The 19,200-nt window shown below is 44.7% G+C and overlaps 1 protein-coding gene across 1 annotated transcript in view; it reads right to left on the bottom strand.

Annotated features, from left to right (window-relative positions):
- Positions 1-1,018: 1,018 nt before the first annotated feature.
- Positions 1,019-19,200, bottom strand: part of PHF24 (PHD finger protein 24) — a 66,106-nt gene continuing 47,924 nt past the window's right edge. Inside the window, exons 4-7 of the mRNA XM_040420166.1 lie at positions 12,136-12,338; positions 10,063-10,229; positions 5,984-6,085; positions 1,019-1,146 (exon numbers count right to left, since the gene is read on the bottom strand). Coding sequence (XP_040276100.1) covers positions 1,050-1,146; positions 5,984-6,085; positions 10,063-10,229; positions 12,136-12,338 — 569 coding nt within the window. The 3' untranslated portion in view covers positions 1,019-1,049. The remainder of the gene's footprint in view (positions 1,147-5,983; positions 6,086-10,062; positions 10,230-12,135; positions 12,339-19,200) is intronic.

Here is a 19,200-nt window from a genome sequence, read left to right as displayed (position 1 = left end):
TTTCCGTGTTGTAATACACTAAAAATAAACTCTTGTCATTTTTATTTTTACAAAGCAAAAAATGTAACCCACTGCACTACATATTTACACCACAAGGTGGTACTGTAGAGCACTGCAGAACAAATGCTTTGAGCGCCACTCTAGCAATATACATGTTCCTTGCTAACAGCACTCTGGGTGGCCAAACATGGTATTGCAAGCAGAACCTCTATTACAAAATGTTATCTTTACCTGTAGATGTATCATGATATCTGAATGATACAAAGTTACAAAATCACATGGCAATCTGATGCTTAATATATCTATGTGTATCAATAATTGTAAGATTTTTAAACTTAGGACCACTACATGTATACCCTCTAATCCACAATCTACATATGTGGAACCTCTTAAGCCTTGATCAAAGCTGAATAACACAGAAGAGAACTAGTTGTCCTATAGTCTAGTTATGCGTTGCTGTGAACTTAGTAGATCTTTAGTGGTTCATGTAAAATCTCATAATAAAACCTCTAAAGTATCTGAAAGTGAGAAAATAAACTACTGTAAACTCAGCGATAGTCATGTTTAGCTTGACATTGCTCAAGACATTAGCAATTCATGGACAAGGGACTTCACGATGCAAGAGTTAGACCCAAAGGCAGTGAAGCAGCCTTCGTTGGCACATTCTGAATGCTTGTCTTCAGTAGATAGAGACCTCAGGGTGTCTGTGTCCTTCATCTCATATAGTAAATAAATAATCTGTAAGATATATCCGTCCAAGCCTTGGTGGGGTGACAATCCAGCATGAGATCCTTCAGGGTGTTGCGGAACCAATATCTACAGAAAGAACCTAGAGCTTTCAGGTGGTCAAATATTAAAAATGTAAAGTCTTTTGTAAAAGGACTCATTGGGGAAGACATCTATGTATAAGACTTCTATAACTTCAATGAGAGCTTGGCTACAATGTGGCATCTTCCAGTAACCACCAGTCCATCTCGTCTCTCGGGGACTCATGCAGCCAGCAGTGGTCGGTTGGTCATTCTGTTGATGGGGAAAGAGCTCCTGCTTGTCTAGACTGATGGCTTCAGGTGAATAGCAGAACTGTTTGGTCGAGCAGCAAGAATATAAATAACATTCTCCTTCAAGAAGGAATCCCAGTTCACCTGTCTGTGAGAGACATTTTTAATGAATGCAAGGCAAATATTATGCATAAAACCTGTTAATTGGGTTGTATGGTATAGAAATCCCCTTGCCCACTGCCCTATCACAGTACCTTTTTCCAGAAACATTACTCTTGTACATGGGTTTCATCTGATGTTCAAGTACGTGGCAATGCCAGATGTAGCCCATAAACAATGGTGGGGCTGTTTTTGGGAGGGAAAAAAAAATTCGCACAGCCTCCTTATAGGGGTTATGCCATGAATTGCATTATCATCTACTGCATCTACAGTATAGTTGATAAATGTTGGACTGCACGGGTCAAGAATAGGCATTTTTACAATTGTGGGGGACATGTGGAATGGGAAAGTGTGGGGCATAAGGCTGGTATCCATGTTTTGCAGATCAGCGGTTTGTGGACTGCAAAAATGGCTACGGTTGTGTGCATGAGGCCTTAAGATGATTGGGACGTCTTTGTTTTAGCTGCTGTTGAAAACCATGATCAACGCCCATTGGACGTCGATCTGAATTTCAGGGAAAGTTCGATTCACCGCGATGCCGAATTTCCTCGTGCTTTGTGGTAATGAATCCATTTTCCCTGAACACTGGGATCAGTGTTCTGTATATTTTATTATTTTCCCTTATAACATGGTTATAAGGGAAAATAATAGCATTCTTTAATTCAGAATGCTAAGTAAAAGGTCCATTGTCGGGTTAAAAAAAAACAAAAAACATAACTCACCTCATCCACTTGATCGCGCAGCCGGGCTCGTCTTCTTTCTTCTTCTTCTTGCAGGACCTGGCTGGAAAAGGATCTTCAGTGATGTCATCGAGCTCACCAGGTGGTGAGCGCGATGATGTCAGGGCAGGTCCTGTTGAATGAAGATAGAAGATTCTTCTATCTTCATTCAGCAGGACCTGAGCTGATGTCACCACGCTCACCACCTGGTGAGCGCGATGACGTCACCGAAGATCCTTTTCCAGCCAGGTCCTGCAAGAAGAAGAAGAAAGAAGATGAGCCCGGCTGCGCGATCAAGTGGATGAGGTGGATGAGGTGAGTTACATTTTTGATTTTTTTTTTTTTAACCCCACAATGGACCTTTTACTATGCATTCTGAATTAAAGAATGCTATTATTTTCCATTATAACCATGTTATAATGGAAAATAATAAAGTAAATGGGGTCCCGGGTAACTCATCCCTCGTCTCCTTAGCAACCATGCGTGAAAATCGCATTGCATCCGCACTTGCTTGCGGATGCTTGAGATTTTCACGCATCCCCATTAATTTCTATGAGGCCTGGGTTGCGTGAAAAACGCTGAATAAAGAACATGGTGTGATTTTCACGCAACGCACAAGTGATGCGTGAAAATCACCGCTCATCTGAACAGCCCCATTGAAGTGAATGTGTCCGGATTCAGTGCGGGTGCAATGCGTTCACCTCACGCATTGCACCCGCGCGGAAAACTTGCCCGTGTGAAAGGGGCCTAAGAGTCCCATCAGAGCCATGGTGTGCAACAGCTGGGGCATCTTTGGATCAAGGAGCGAGATTGCCAAACTTGTTTGTCTTTTTTTTCCTACAGTTTAGGTCAAAATCATGAAAAACAAAAATAACAAATATTATATCATAATAATTGTAAGCTTCGTATGTCTATAGCTCCGAAATCTTATAGGAAAGTATTAGTACTATTTACTGTGCGCTTATGATATCCGCAATCACAAGAACCTGCACAAGCACCCCCGGCTTTAAAGAGGACCTGTCACCTCTCCTGACATTAGTAAGTAATTGTGATCCACATTAAGGCACCTGGAGCATCTATTTTTATGACTATGTTGTACTCTAATATTCCTAATAAAAGCTGAAGAAATTTCTAACAGGGTGTTTCCAGTTGATGACGTCCCCCTGCACAGTGTGACACTATCTATACAGTGCTGCCAGTGGCAGAGTGTGCAGGGACACCCCCCCAGTTGGAAATTTCTCAGTTAGCTTTTATTAGGAATACTAAATTAGTAGGAATACTACATTTCTTTTAGTAGGAATAATAATTGACAATTTATCCGTAAAACTTCTAGTAAGAATTATAAAGGAATGACCCAACATAGAGTCATAAGAATAAAATGCTCCAGAATTGCTATTACATGGGAAATGCAAGTAGCTACAAAAGCAGACATGTCAGGAGAGGTGATAGGTCTAAATTAAACTATTTTATGCCATGGCCAATAGTCCGCCATTTTTATTAACATTTTCAGAATTTCCAGAAGGGATGGGACCTAATACTGAAATGCTTGATATGATATTGCTATAGAGTTTACCATCTGCCACCACTAGAGGGAGCACACTGCCGCTGGGTAAATCCATACGCAGGGAGCTTTACCTAGTGGTGGCTGCAGGAGGCTAGAATTATATAATTTATCAAGTCCAAGCAGAACTGGTCTGATTAAAATATATGATGAAAATAATTAGCGCAAAAGGCAGTATATATAGGAAAAAAATGTATGCACCTGTCAAAAGATCACAAAACGCATTTGCCATAATCCCTAGGAACATCTCCCAAAGTGAGAACAGAGCCATATTTCCTCCTCTTTCAAAAAGTTTTTGATAAAGACATTTTTCTCTCTCTTGCTGACAATTATCATCTTATTTTATGGTTTCATCCCGGCTGCCAAATGTGGCAATGTTCTCAGTTCAAGCTGTAATTTCCATCAGGCGGATTTTTATTAGATGTATAATTTAGGTGTAGTAAGGTCTTTAAACATTTTAACACACGGTAATAAATTAAGGCTGAGCCGTGCACCTCAACCCGACATAGTAATTACAGTCTAAACTAACAAAACTGGTGAAAATTAGATGTTAATGATGCCGGATCTTCTGAAATAATGAATGGGAATGCAGCGGGAATTTGTTCTATGATCTATGGGCTCTAAGGAAAGGGCTCGGTACGATCCTGCTATATAAATGACTACAATTCTCTCATTCATTAGTGCCCATTGTGGTACAATTATGAAAGTAAATAATAAAGGCACAGAAATCGGTATTAGGATATAATAGGGCCAATCTCCGTCCACCAGAATGGGAACGTTTTGTGATGAGATATCCCATCCTCTATCATTCAGAGCCTCTAATTCCCCTCCATCTACAGGTTAAATACCAGTGATTAGATGTATTGGTAGGGTGACTGTGCTGGGACTTCCAGCTGAGATAGGGAGAGATAGAACTGCTTCAGTTAGGTTGTGGACACAGAATTGTTCGTCACAGCTGACTATTCTGCTTTAATGTGATTTAAAGAAAAACATAGTAACAGTAATATTTAAAGGGGTTGTCTCACTTCAGCAAATGGCCTTTATCATGTAGAGAAAGTTAATACAAGGCGATTACTAATGTATTGTGATTGTCCATATTGCTTCCTTTGCTGGCTGGATTCATTTTTCCATCACATTTTACGCTACTCATTTCCATGGTTACGACCACCCTGCAATCCAGCATTAGTGGCCGTGCTTGCACACTACACAAAAAAAGCTCTGGCCTCTCTGGTGACCAGGATCATGGGAGCGCACATAGGCCTGTGCTTTTTCCTATAGTGTGCAAGCACGGCCACCGATGCTGAATTGAAGGGTGGTCATAACCAAGAAAACAAGCAGTGTATAATGTGATGGAAAGATTGATCCAGCCAGCAAAGGAGGCAATATGGACAATCACAATACATTAGTAAGTGTCTGGTAGTAACTTTCTCTACAGGATAAATGCCATTTGCTGAAGTGAGACAACCCACTTTAAGTAATAGGCATAAGTAAAAAATAATTTTGTTACCTAATATGTCAACCACAGACATCAGAAAATACTGCTTCCCATGTCTGGGACCTGCACCTATATCTAGAATGGGACTCCCCAAAATGAATGAGAGTGCACCGCTCAAGCATGACCACCCTTCATTCTACAGGAGTGCCGAAAATAGCCGACTTGGCTATTTCCAGAAAGAGGTGAATGGAGAGGCGGCCATATTTGCGTACTGCGCACTTTTTTGGGAGTTCCGGTAACAGCTGAGCATGCTCGCTCAGCTCTTTTCTGAACTCCCACAGAAGTCAATGGTGAGCAAGCTGTGCATGCACAGTGTGCTGTCCTTCACTTTGGGGGTCCCATTTTAGAGACAGGTGCAGGTCCCACAGGTGTGACCCGCACCTCTCTGACATTGGTGGCATATCCTAGCGATATGCCACCAAAGTGTGAAATGTGCTAACCCCTTTAAAGGGGTTGCCCAAAGCGCGTGTTTATTTTTTCTTCAGAAACAGCGCCACTCTAGTCTGGTGGCTGTGTTTGATATTGCAGCTCTGACTGGAAAAAATATGTAGCTTGTCATGTTATGTTGCAGATGCTACAGATTTCAGCTGAAGTTTTTTCTACAAAAACTGCATGGCCATATTTTTATAGTATGCTCACATCGCTGTAGCACTCTAAAAATTTTGGCGCAAAATTCACATTTTTTATTTGGCTTTTCCATTGATTTCACTGGGAATTTGCACATATAATCCACACCATAAATACATATTTCCCGTTGAAAGGAAATGGAGTTGAACAGAGCATATTCTGCATGTAGAAGGCCTGAGGAATGTAGACATGGAAAATCTGTAATTCATAAAAGTTTTTATGTGGATTTGCTGTGGATTTCGCCACAATCTGGTTAGAATCCGCCTTGGGTCCACTGTTGTGCGGAAGTACCCCGAAGGTCCATTCAAAACCTTTCTGTAATTGTTGCACAGCTTTCAAGGTGGAGCAACTCAGATGTGTTTATACCGTAATAAAAACTGCTCCATCTGCACGTAGCTTCCAACGTTTAGGAGGAGACACTTACCTGTTCTCATCTGGGTCTGTGGTCAGTGGCACCTTTTCTTGGCTCTTGCCACTTGTGCTGCTGGCCGGGCTGCTCTCAGACATGGGCCCAACATGGCTTATACTGTAATAATGGGTAAGAACAAAGCAGACTGTACGTTAGATGGCTGATTTCAGACTTCATCAAGCAATCTGATTTGATGATGACCTTTTACTGTATATGTAATACAGTATATACCACCAATACTATAATGTGGAGCAGTGCCGGCGTCAGCACCCGGCATACCCGGGCAAGTGCCGGGCTCCTGGGGGTTGCCCACTGTGCGGAGAACATGGCACGTGCTGCCCTCAGTGTGCACCATGTTCTCCTGAGCCGACACAGTGGGGAAGGAGGGAGTCCCTACCTCCATCCCCACTGTGTCGCGGGTGCCCCTGGCCACCAATGAGGAGATAGTACTGAGGAGGGGGGACACTGCGCCATCAATGAATATAATTTATCCCTAAATACAAATGTATGCAGCGGGTGCGGTCGTGGCAAATACCCGCCACCCAGCCTCAATGACAGGGCACGGCAATCCGCCAAACTGAGGCAATTAACCCCTTAGGTGCGGCACTGGGAGGTTATTATATTGTATGGGGGCACAGCGGGTCATTATACTGTATGGGGTCACTGTGGGGGTTACCATACTTTCCGGGGGGCGCTGGGGATCATTATACGGTGTGGGAGCCACAGGGGGACATGTAAATGTAAAAATGCCATAAAGGGGCCTACTGAGATTTATCGCCCAAGGGCCCACATGAACCTGGAGCCAACCCTGACGTGGAGAACCAACCTTTCACCACTACAGATACCACGTAATTTGTGAATAGTTTTACCAATGAGGGTTTTGTTGACATACAGTCGCTGTGCTCACAAACATATTGAAACCTATCACATTTGATGCCCCATTACTTTGCCGTACATATTCAGAGCCCCCATAACTAACAACATGACCAACAACAGAAGCCCCATTTAACCCCTTCCTTATTGAGCAATTTTCCATTTTTGCATTTTTGTTTTTACTCCTTGACTTCTTGGAGCCATAGCTTTTTTATTTTTCCATTCACATAGCCGTATGAGGAGATTTTTGCGGGACAAGTTGTACTTTCTAATGGCATCAATTAACATTGCATAGGATGTAGTGGGAAGCTGGAAAAAAAAAATCCAAAATGTGGTGGAATTGGGAAAAAAATGCAATTCCGTCACAGTTTTTTAGTTTTGTTTTTACGGTGTTCACTATGCTGTACTGAACTGTCTTGTGCTCTTCATTTTCCAGGTCAGTGTGGTTATTGGGATACCATCTTTTTTTCTTGTGTTTTAATAATGAGAAGAAAATTAAAACTTTGGATAAAATAATTTTTTTCTTTTTATTACACCTAGAGACTATCTCAGCTGCACCCTCTGCACATTGATTGATAATGAAATTACAGAGGGTTGCGGCAGTTGCAGAGAGAGCAGAGTCTACAGGTGTAATGGCAACTCCCCCGTTGCTCCTAGAGGCTCATTTACATAAATTAAAACATCATTATTTTCAGTAATGTGGACACATATGAACATGGGGCCAACACAGATGTCTTCAGCTGCCAAGTGCACATGCAACAGGTCAGCCACCTTCATAGGTACAAATCTGCTGACAGATGTCCTTTAATGCTACCTATAATGCCTAAACAACAAGGCCGGACTCAAGACCCACAAATAATCCCACTGTCAGGTAGAGTGTCCCCATACAGTTCCAGCCACTGGGATATCCTTTCCAGCCAAGGAGCAACTTCCTCTCCAGGGCTCCTCAACATTGCATTGATGGTGGAGTTGATGCATTCAATGTTAGGAGAACTTTTAACTCCATGTAAGGCGTGACTTCAATAAGTATTGAAAAATATAAGGCTCTGTCTGATCAGTTCTGTCTCTGGCTGTAAGGTAACTGGCTGCAGAAGAGGCCCTCCCCACCACGGCTCTGTCACCGGCTGATAACCAGAACTACCAACTCCTTTTGATTAAGCCCCACACCCTCGGGCAGCTGTCAGATAATAATGGAAGAGACCAGTCAGCAATACTTCACCCCTGAGCATATTCCTAAGCATTCTGCATCCGTATTTTTATTCAGCCTCCCTTCCTGTCTTTTAATTTTCATACAAATGGGTGAGAGCAGGATAATCAAATGAAGAGCGCTGTGAATATTATGAGGCCAGTAATGGAATCTACACATCTTCTTAATCCGATTATCAGCCTATTGCTTGAGAAAATTACATATTTTATTGATGTATGAAATAAAAGACATGAGAGGGTAATTATCTTTTATTAACAAGACCATTAGGGATGTTCTGTTCTACTTATTTATTAGCTGAATTAAAACCTAATATCCCGAAATATAGGAGGTTTCATCTTAGTGCATTAAGCAGTTTATCTTCCTGAAAGATGATCGTAAAAAAAAAAAGCAAAAATTTCTAATAAATAAAATCTATCGTCTATTTTCAGCTACACGGGTTGTACTATATTCTTTACTGGCTCCTATGCTACGGAATCGCCCCTCTATAAGCCAGAGCTGCTTTAATTCTGGTGGGCTTGTATACATGCATTCCATATTTTAAGGGCACAAGGAGGGTCTTCAGCAGGGGTTAGCAACCTTCGGCATTCCAGCTGCTGTGAAACGACTACTCCCAGCATGGACACTTGCTCAACTCCTCTTGTAACTCCTATAGAAGTAAATGGAGTTTCAGAAAAGCTGGAGCACCGGAGGTTGCATAACCATGCCCTATAGTGACACCCCTGTGGATTCCATTATTAAGCCATAGAGTCTATTGGGAATCCACAGGGGTGTAGCTATAGGACGGGGTTCTGCAACATTCGGCACTCTCCAGCTGTACTGATACTACTATTTCCAGAATGCTCCATTCACTTCTATAGGAAATACAAAAACAGCTGAGCAAAACTGCATGCTTGGAGTTGCAGTTTCACAGCAGTTGGAGTGCCAAAGTTTTCCTGAACCCCGCTGTAGGGGGTTGCAGAGGTAGTATTTGAGAAGGCCTCAATGTCACCTAAGAAAACATTAGAATTACTGTATAAACGGCAGAGTCTAGGTGGGGGCCCTGTTATAGGGTTTGAAAGGGTTGTCCACAATAAGAAAAACATGGCTGCTTTTTTCCAAAAACAGCACCACCCTTGTCCGTGGGTTGTGTATGGTATTGCAGCTTGACTCTATTGGAGTCAATGGGGCATAGCTGCCATACCGCACGCAACCTGTGCACCGGGGCTGTGCTTTTTTAGGAAGAAAGCAGCCAAGTTTTTCTAATCCTGGACAGAACCTTTAAATTAGTGTCTAGAACGGAGGTTCCCAACCTTTTGTATGTTGTGAGCCACATTCAACTTTCAATGTTGGTCCGGAGCAACAGCCATTTCAAAATAGAAGAGATAAATTTTGAACAGTAAACATCCGAATTTGCACTGTTTGGTGGTAAATCTAGCTTAGGTCTGCAACAATGTCAATAGCCAGTACATATGGTCATAACGCAGGACTGCCATGACGAGCCATGCAGCAGGGGGTCATGAGTGTGAGTTGGGGACCACTGGCCTAAGAATTTTTGGATGTACCTTTGGGTCCCTACAGCAGCCTTGCACATAACTTTGCCATGGTTTTCTTGGACTTACTGTAGATATTGATGACCTATCCTCATCAGATCAGTGGTGGTCCAACACCTCATGAATCAGCTGTTTACGGCAGCCATCAGCACCAGAAACTATACAGTGGATGGAGCCAAAAGCACAAGGTTCAACCTTGCCAGGGTACTGCAGTACTCCAGCTCCATTCACTCTATAGTTTTGGCTGCTCGAAACAACTAATTGGTTGTTGTGCCGGGAATTGGACCTCTACCAATGTGATTTTGAAGAACTATCCTTAGGAAGGGACATCATCAACATCTACAGTAAACCCCTTTAAAGCTAATATACCTCTTACATGAAAGACCCTCATGATCTCCTTCCTCTGTAGAACCACGCTCACATCAACCACAAGTTTTCATTTCATTTTGTCAAAGAACACGCTTCACCCAGAGGCTCGGTCTCACCTGACATTACACGACGCGGCCTCTTTAGATTGTTTGCGGAACCAACCATGCTGAGCCCTTCTGCATTCACTGCCTGTAATCAAGCCATCATTATCCTGGTCCAGAGTCAGAAACGTGACACGAGCTCGCTCTCGCTCCTTTACTGATAAAAGCCTCAACAGCGAATTCTGTCCAAGAAAAATGACACATTACAAAGAGTCATGACAGGCATCACCGAAAGAATGCAATTAAAAGTGACAGACATATTGTTGTATGGTGGCCAGGGGGTAAACATAGTGGCACTGGATCACGGAGGCCCAGGCACCATCTACAGAAAATATATATGTTTTCACTGGGTTTGCTTGGGTTTCTTTTCGATACTCCAATTCCTAAATTACAACTGATTGAGGTGTGCTATCTCTGACCTCTCCTGCTTCGTATACTTGTGCTGGAGTGATACGCTAGTGGGCTGTGTCCGCTGCTCCATTCTCTATGTGTCTGTCTGTCCGGTGTGAATGTGCGAACAGGAGCTTAGTTCAGTGTATCTCACCTCAGGTTCAGCACTGTTACGCCCCGTCTCTCCTTGCTTTGTGTGCTGCTGTCCAGCTGCTGACTGACTAGCTCAACAGCTCCCCTATAAATACCTGCTTGTCTCTCTCACTGTGCCTGATCAACACAGGTCCAGCTAAGTTCTTCTAGTCTGCTTTACCTTGCTATCTGATCTGTATAATTTTTGTACCTGTCGATATAGGCCTCATGCACACAACCATTGTTTTATACCGTGTCCGTTGTTCCGTTTTTCATGATTTTCTGCGGACCTGTTGACTTTCAATGGGTCAGTTGAAAACTCGGCTAATGCACCGTTTGTCATCCGTGATCCGTGGTTCCAGTCCGTCCAAAAAATATAACCTGTCCTATTTTTTCCACGGAAAACGGTTTGCGGACCCATTCAAGTCAATGGGACCGTGAAAAAACGCGGAGGCACACAAGACTGTCATCCGCGTCCGCGGAAACAAAAACGGAAACGGATCACGGAACAATGGAACCCCATTTTGCGGAACGGAACACAACAACGGTCGTGTGCATGAGGCCATACTGACAGTTGACGTCCTGGGGTTTGACCTCAGCCTGTTCCAGATTCAAAGTTAGTCTGATCCCTCTGGTACTCCAGTAAGCCTACAACTCCAGGCTGGTTGGCACAGTAGATCCACATCCACAGGTCCTGACAAGGAGTGAGACAGACCAAGCTCACCAGGCAAAGTGCACCAGCATTATAAATGCATAAGAATGCTTTCTGACCAATGTTTTCAGGGATTGTCTCCATAAGACAACTGCTGTAACATCTGTGAAGTTCATTTTTTTGGATTTGATTTTAATTATATATTTTGTATCTTGTTTTAGCAGTTCCAAACTGCGAACAGTGAATAATGTAAATATAGATACTGGAAGGACCAATGAAGAGATAACAACCTATTGCAAAATCCTACTTTTTTTATGCCGTTTTAGATGTTCTGTAGATGTAGTGTAACCAGATAGACTTTGTATGTAACCTGCAGATTAGGAGTCTTTCCTTAACTCTACATTCTTTAAATACTCATTTTCACTCTCCATATCTGCTGAGTGGGAGTGGGTTCTCCCACCTGTGATGGAGGACCTGTATTGTGAGCTTTGACTCCCTTGCCCAAATCTTTAATGACTCTGTTACTAAAGACAAACTCTTAGTGACTGAAGAGGTTTCTAGCAGAACAGATAACCTGTAGAACAGGATTCCGCAATCTTCGGCCCTCCAGCTGCTGTGAAACTACAACTCCCAGCATGGATACTTACTCGCCTGTTCTTTTAACTCCCATAGAAGTAAAAGGAGGATCCTGGGAGTTGTAGTTTCAGAACAGTGCCGGAGGTTGCTGATCCCTGCTGTAGGAAAAAGGGAACCACATCAGCTAAAAGCGGACAATGATTTTACCATAACAAGTCCCATCACCCATCAGGTGGGTATCTCATCCGCCAGGTGTTTAAGGCAACTCCTATGGGCACAGACTTAAGAATCAAATAGCAGTTTCATCATTTTTATGCTGCAGTATGGACACAACTGACCTGTGAGCGCAGCTTTTGCAGTAGACAGATGGACTCATGGGAAAGGAAATCAGCCCAGTCTATCTGCCCTTTCTTCTCAGGATCCATGGAGGAGAACTGTAGACTGGCTTGTTCCTCAAGTTCATCACTCAACTGCTTCTCCTGCGTTCTCCGGTTCACCAGATGCTTGTAATGGAGGAAGTCATCCAGGGTAAGGGTACATTCTGCATAGAGATGCAGTCATGAACAGAGAGCTCATTAGCACCGCATATCTCTTAATATACTGTCAGATTAATTAAAGTGTAACAGTCCCTTAAATTTTTCTTATATGTGGGGGAAATGATTAGAGGTACTTTTGTAATATACTTTATCTGATTTTGTTCACTTTTTTAAAAAAAACTGTCACTTGTCAATGCTCTAAATGAGAATTTCTAAGGAAAATCCTTCTTCAGCCTATGCTACACGATGAAGGCGGCTTAAGATTACGCACTTCCCCTACACACTAAATAAAATGATGACTTCACAGTGGCCCTCTAAAGATGTCCACTTTCAGCAAGAACCCCTCCACATCACTGGACCTGTGGAGAGAAGCATACTTACCTGCTCCCAACCACCTTCGGTCACCCCCACTCATGTACTCTGTTCTGTTCGTTAACAAGGATCACATGTGCCCCATGCATTATGTCAATGGGTCATATGACTCATGGGGACAAATCACTGCTGCGGCAAGTCCTTGGCAACCCTGATGTTGATGAGGGGGACTAGGGTGCGCCAGCAGCAGGTGGAAGGAGCCAGAAATGAGTGGCAGGGAGCAGGTAAGGCTACTTTCACACTTGCGTTAAACTTTTCCGGTATCCCAATGCATTCTGAATGGAGAGCAATCCGTTCAATATGCATCAGGATGTCTTCAGTTCAGTCACTGTACGGTCTTTGGACAGAGAAAATACCGCAGCATGCTGCGGTATTATCTCCGTCTAAAATTCTGGAACACTTGCCGGAATGTCGCATCTGGCATTATTTTCCATTGAAATGCATTAATGCCGGCCCCAAGTGTTCCGGAATAAAAGGATCCAGTTTTGCAGTCTGCGCATGACCAGACCTTTAAACATGTGAAAAAGATAAATACCAGATCCGTTTTCACGGATGACAACCGGAGAGACGGATCCGGTATTGCAATGCATTTGTGAGACGAATCCGCATCCAGATCGGTCTACAAATGGTATCCGTTTGCATACAGATTGCTGGATCCGGCAGGCAGTTCCGGCGACGGACTTCCTGCCGGAATCCAACAACGCAAGTGTGAAAGTGCCTTAAGTATAGTATGCTGCACTCAATAAGTCTGGTAATGTGGGGGGTTCTTGCCATAAGGCTCCTGAAGGTGGACGACACCGAAGAAAAATGTAAGCATAGACATAACATTTAAAAACAAGCTTTCAAAATATTGATTGATAATTCATGAAAAATGAATCACCCCCAAAAACTGGCTGTAAATCAACCTGATTTGTAGCTTTTTTCTGGCTGGATTTTCGAGTTTTGAGTTCATCCACCATGATGATGAGAATAGCATCATCTTTAATCCGTACCAATGTTTTATGGTTGCAGTTACTGAGCAGAGGAAGAGCGCGCTGTGCAGGTTCCTATCACTAGGTCTCATAGCTGAGGCTGCCATTATAGTGCTTGCACCTTTATTCACACCCACGTTACAAAAATATAACAGTACAGTAGTTAACGGGTTTCTTGGGAAGCTCTGCGTGGTGTGCACACATGCTTGTTTGGTAAATTACAGTTTAAGGCTGAGATGAATAAACTGGTTAAGTGTTTAAAGGGAACCAGTCACCTCCAAAAGTGATATAAAACTGCCAGCATTACCTTATAGCAACCCCCAGTCTGTAATTGATAATGTGTGAGCCCGAAATTTGGTAATCCATACTTGAGAAAAACGCTTTTTTAATCTCCCTGAGCGCTCTGTTTGCAGTGAGCTTGAAGTCAAGGGGGCAGCGGACTCCTTGGTTCAAGTCAAGCAATGCCCGCCTCTTACCCGTCCCCTCCTGACTATGATTTACATATTTACCACTCCTTGGGATCGTGCCAGTCTGGCGCCTGCGCGGTGCCCCGCTTGAGACTGCACGATCCCGTCTCGGGCTCCCGAAGTCAGCCGGGCATAATTTTGTAACTGCGCATGCGCCGGCCGGCTCGATTTGGCGTGTGCGTTCGCCGAATCGAGCCAGCCGGCGCATGCACAGTTACAAAATCTGCCCGGCTGACTGCGGGAGCCCGAGACAGGATCGTGCAGTCACAAGCGGCGCACCGCGCAGGCGCCAGACTGGAACGATCCCAAGGAATGGTAAATATGTAAATCATAGTCAGGAGGGGAGGGGTAAGAGGCGGGCATTGCTTGACTTGAAGCAAGGAGTCCGCTGCCCCCTTGACTTCAAGCTCACTGCAAACAGAGCGCTCAGGGAGATCAAAAAAGCGTTTTGCTGGCAGTTTTATATCCCTTTTGGAGGTGAGGGACTGAACTGATGCAGCCTGATGCATAATGAACGGATTGCTCTCCATTCAGAATGCATTAGGATAATAACAGTTTTTTTCCGATATTGAGCTCCTGTGACAGAACTCAACACCGGAAAAGAAAAACACTAGTGTGAAAGTACCCTAAGTGGTTGCTGAGAACCAACATCACAATCATTGCAGACTGGGCCTGGAAAAGAGTCCCGGCCACCTGAGAAGAGTCCTGGTTATTCATGAATTCCTGCTCTCCCTGCCCACCTGCTGATGACTGAGTCTTCTACCTAGTTTTCTCCCTATCTCCCTAGGAGAGAACTGCCAATCATCAGCAGATGGACGGGGAGAGCAGGAGGTTATGAATAACCAGGACTCTTCTCAAGTAGATAAAAAAAATTGTCAAGGCCTGGGCTGCAATGATTATGATGCTGGTTCTTGGCAACCACTTACTTTTAGCTCATGAGTGACACCGCTGAAATCAGCAGTTCTGTCACTAATTTATGATGCCCTCAGTTTCCCTTTAAGAGCAGATACAGCTTCTCCACAATTTTTCATCCACTCCTGGATTTAGCTTCAAAAACGGCATGAAAAAAAAATCAGAACATTTGTCAGCATCCTAACATCAAACTTCTTGGTGACTGCTGACATTTCATCGAAAGAATTCATGTTGCAGATGTATCCTCCAGGTGGATTAATGTTTGGCCAAGAGGTTTACATAGCACAGTAGAAAAAAAAGACATACTGTATGTCCATGAAGTTCAACCAGGGGATGGGAGAAGCTGAACTACAAGTACAACAACGAGGATCGGATTCAACCATCACAATACCAGACTATAATTTGGTTGTCTAGGTTCTGACACAAAAATGACCCCAAAGGTCCAGCAGAAGACAAACCTATTTTGATTTGACTTTGGAGTCAATCATTTGCTACTGGAATTGAATTTTCTTGGGTTTAATCACTAATAACTAGAGTTGAGAGGACACCTGGATGTTCGGGTTCGGCAGGTTCGGCCAAACTTGAAAAAAAAGTTGGGGTTCGGGACCCGAACTTGACCCCGAACCCGAACCCCATTGAAGTCAATGGAGACCCGAACTTTTGGGCACTAAAATGGCTCTAAAATAGTCCTGGAAAGGGCTAGAGGGCTGCAAAAGGCATCAAAATGTGCTTAAGAGCATGGCAACTGTTCTGCAAACAAATGTGGATAGGGAAATGACTTAAAATAACATACAATACTGAAAATTTTTAAATAACAATCTGGATCTAGGAGTAGGAGGTTGAGGAGGCGGTGGATGGGTGGATGTGGCGGTGTAGGTTGACGTGGCGGTGTAGGTGAAAGCGATGGTGAAGGAGGAATAGGTAGCCAACACTGATTTGTGTTATTTTTTTATTTTTAAATTGGGGTATCCCCCAAAATATTGGGACATATAACAAAATAAAACTAAGAATAATTGCACTTGAGTACAAGAATGGATGGTTGAGGCTGGTATAAATGTCTATTCTGCACAAGGTACGGACAAGTCCTGTGGGATCCATGCCTGGTTCATTTTAATAAACGTAAGCTTGTCCACATTGGCTGTGGCCTGTGATAATGCTCTCTGCCGTACTAAACACACATTCACACTATACACTGGCTGCAGGGCAGGTCAGCACCTCCAAGGCTGACAAAGCTTTTCCACATTTGGGCCATGCTAACCCTGCCTTCTCAGGTGCTGGTGGTGCCCCAGTTGCGTTGGTGACCTCTTCCTCCTAGTCTGCCTTCGTCTTGTGCTTCCACTGTGCCCCCGCTGTCAGGTGGGAATGCCATCAGCAGCGTGCGCTTGTAGTCACGCATCTTCCGATCAGTTGTTTTCACTAAATTTAGTTCCCTGTCAGCAATGCAGAGCAGGGGTTCATTCACGGCAAAAGGGGGTTCATGTCACCCAGCAATAGAACAGAGGATTTTGAGTGATTTAGGCCCATGTCACCCAGGCACAGCAGGGGTTCATTCATGGCAAAAGGGGGTTCATGTCACCCAGCAATACAACAGAGGATTTTGAGAGATTTAGGCCCCTGTCAGCAATGCAGAGCAGGGGTTCATTCACGGCAAAAGGGGGTACATGTTACCCAGCAATAGAACAGAGGATTTTGAGAGATTTAGGCCCCTGTCAGCAATGCAGAGCAGGGGTTCATTCACGGCAAAAGGGGGTACATGTCACCCAGCAATAGAACAGAGGATTTTGAGAGATTTAGGCCCCTGTCACCCAGGCACAGCAGGGGTTTGTATACGCCAAAAATGGTAAAATGTCACCCGACAATTGAAAATAAGAATTTTTCAATTTAGGGCACTAAAATTGGCTTCTTTTATTTTATTAAAATGGCTCTAAAATAGTCCTTGAAAAGGCTAGAGGGATGTAAAAGGCAGTAAAATGTGCTTAAGAGCATGGCAACTGCTCTGCAAACAAATGTAGATAGGGAAATAACTTAAAATGAAATAAAATAACTAAAAATTACAAATTATTAACCTGCAACTCAGAGAAGGAGGTGGATATGGAGTCGGAGGTTGAGGAGGTGGTGAATGTGGTGTTGTAGGTGGAGGCAGCAATGGAGGAGGAGGAGGTAGCCAACAATGTTTTTTTATTTTTTTTTATTGGGGTAGGTAGCCCCCAAAATACTGGGACAAATAAAACAAAAAGAAAAAAGAATCATTGCACTTGACTTGAGTACAAGAATGTATGTTTGATGGTGGTATAAATGTCTATTCTGCACAAGGTTCAGACAAGTCTTGTGGGATCCAAGCCTGGTTCATTTTAATGAACGTGTGCTTGTCCACGTTGGCTGTGGACAGGCGGCTGCATCTGTCTGTAATGATGCCTCCTAAATACACGTTCAGAGAGTACACTGGCTGCAGGGCAGGCCAGCACCTCCAAGGCATACAGGGCAAGCTCTGGCCATGTGGACAATTTGGAGACCCAGAAGTTGAATGGGGCAGAACCATCAGTCAGTACGTGTAGTCATGTCCACAGGTATTGTTCCACCATGTTGTTCAAATGCTGCCTCCTGCTAACACGCTCCATATCAGCAGTTGGGGCCGGTTGTTGCAGCGAGGTGACAAAGGTTTTCCACATGTCGGCAATGCTAACCCCCCTGCCTTCTGAGGAGCTGGAGCTGACACAGCTGCATTGGCGACCTCTTCCTCCTCCCCTGCCTTCGCCTTGTGCTTCTACTTGTCCCCCGGCGTCAGTCGGGAATGCTCTCAGGAGCGCGTCTACCAGCGTGCGCCTGTAGTCGCGCATCTTCCGCTCACGCTCCAGTAAGGGAATTAAGGACGGCACATTGTCTTTGTAACGGGGATCCAGCAGGGTGGCCACCCAGTAGTCAGCACACGTTAAAATGTGGGCAACTCTGCAATCGTTGCGCAGGCACTGCAGCATGTAGTCGCTCATGTGTGCCAGGATGCCCAGAGGTAAGGACAAGCTGTCCTCTGTGGGAGGCGTATCGCCTGCGTCCTCCGTATCCCCCCAGCCACGCAACAGTGATGGGCCCAAGCTGCATGGATGCCACCCCGCTGTGAACATGCTTTATCCCCATCCTCCTCCTCATCCTCCTCCTCCGCGTCCTCCAGTAGTGGGCCCTGGCTGGCCAAATTTGTACCTGGCCTCTGCTGTTGCAAAAATCCTCTTTCTGAGCCACTTCTAAATGACTGGCCTGAAAGTGTTAGAGATGACCCCTCTTCCTCCTCCTCGTCCTGGGCCACATCCTCTTCCATCATCGCCCCAAGGAGACATAGAAGTGGTATTGTAACGCTGATAACGGCGTCATCGCCACTGGCCATGTTGGTGGAGTACTCGAAACAGCGCACCAGGGCACACAGGTCTCGCATGGAGGCCCAGTCATTGGTGGTGAAGTGGTGCTGTTCCGCAGTGCGACTTACCCGTGCATGCTGCAGCTGAAACTCCACTATGGCCTGCTGCTGCTCGCACAGTCTCTCCAGCATGTGCAAGGTGGAGTTCCACCTGGTGGGCACGTCGCATATGAGGCGGTGGGCGGGAAGGCCTAAGTTACGCTGCAGCGATGACAGGCAAGCAGCAGCAGGGTGAGAACTCTGAAAGCGCGCACAGAAGGCCCGCACTTTATGCAGCAGCTCAGACATGTTGGGGTAGTTGTGAATGAATTTCTGCACCACCAAATTCAGCACATGCGCCAGGCAAGGGATGTGTGTCAAACCGGCTAGTCCCAGAGCTGCAACGAGATTTCGCCCATTATCGCACACCACCAGGCCGGGTTTGAGGCCCACTGGCAGCAACCACTCGTTGGTCTGTTGTTCTATACCCCGCCACAACTCCTGCGCAGTGTGGGGACTGTCCCCAAAACACATCAGTTTCAGAACGGCCTGCTGATGTTTACCCCTGGCTGTGCTGAAGTTGGTGGTGAAGGTCTGTCGCTGACGGATGAGGAGGTGTAAGAAGAGGCGGAGGAAGCCGAGTAGGAAGAGGAGGCAACAGGAGGCAAACAGCTCTCCGCCTGGGGCCCAGCCGCCACTACATTTACCCAGTGTGCAGTTAGGGAGATATAGCGTCCCTGGCTGTGCTTACTGGTCCACG

This window comes from Bufo bufo, chromosome 2, assembly GCF_905171765.1.
Source record: "Bufo bufo chromosome 2, aBufBuf1.1, whole genome shotgun sequence".
In the NCBI taxonomy this organism is placed as follows: domain Eukaryota; kingdom Metazoa; phylum Chordata; class Amphibia; order Anura; family Bufonidae; genus Bufo; species Bufo bufo.
Note: the sequence above shows the minus strand (reverse complement) of the source record. Positions and strands in the feature narration are given on the sequence as shown.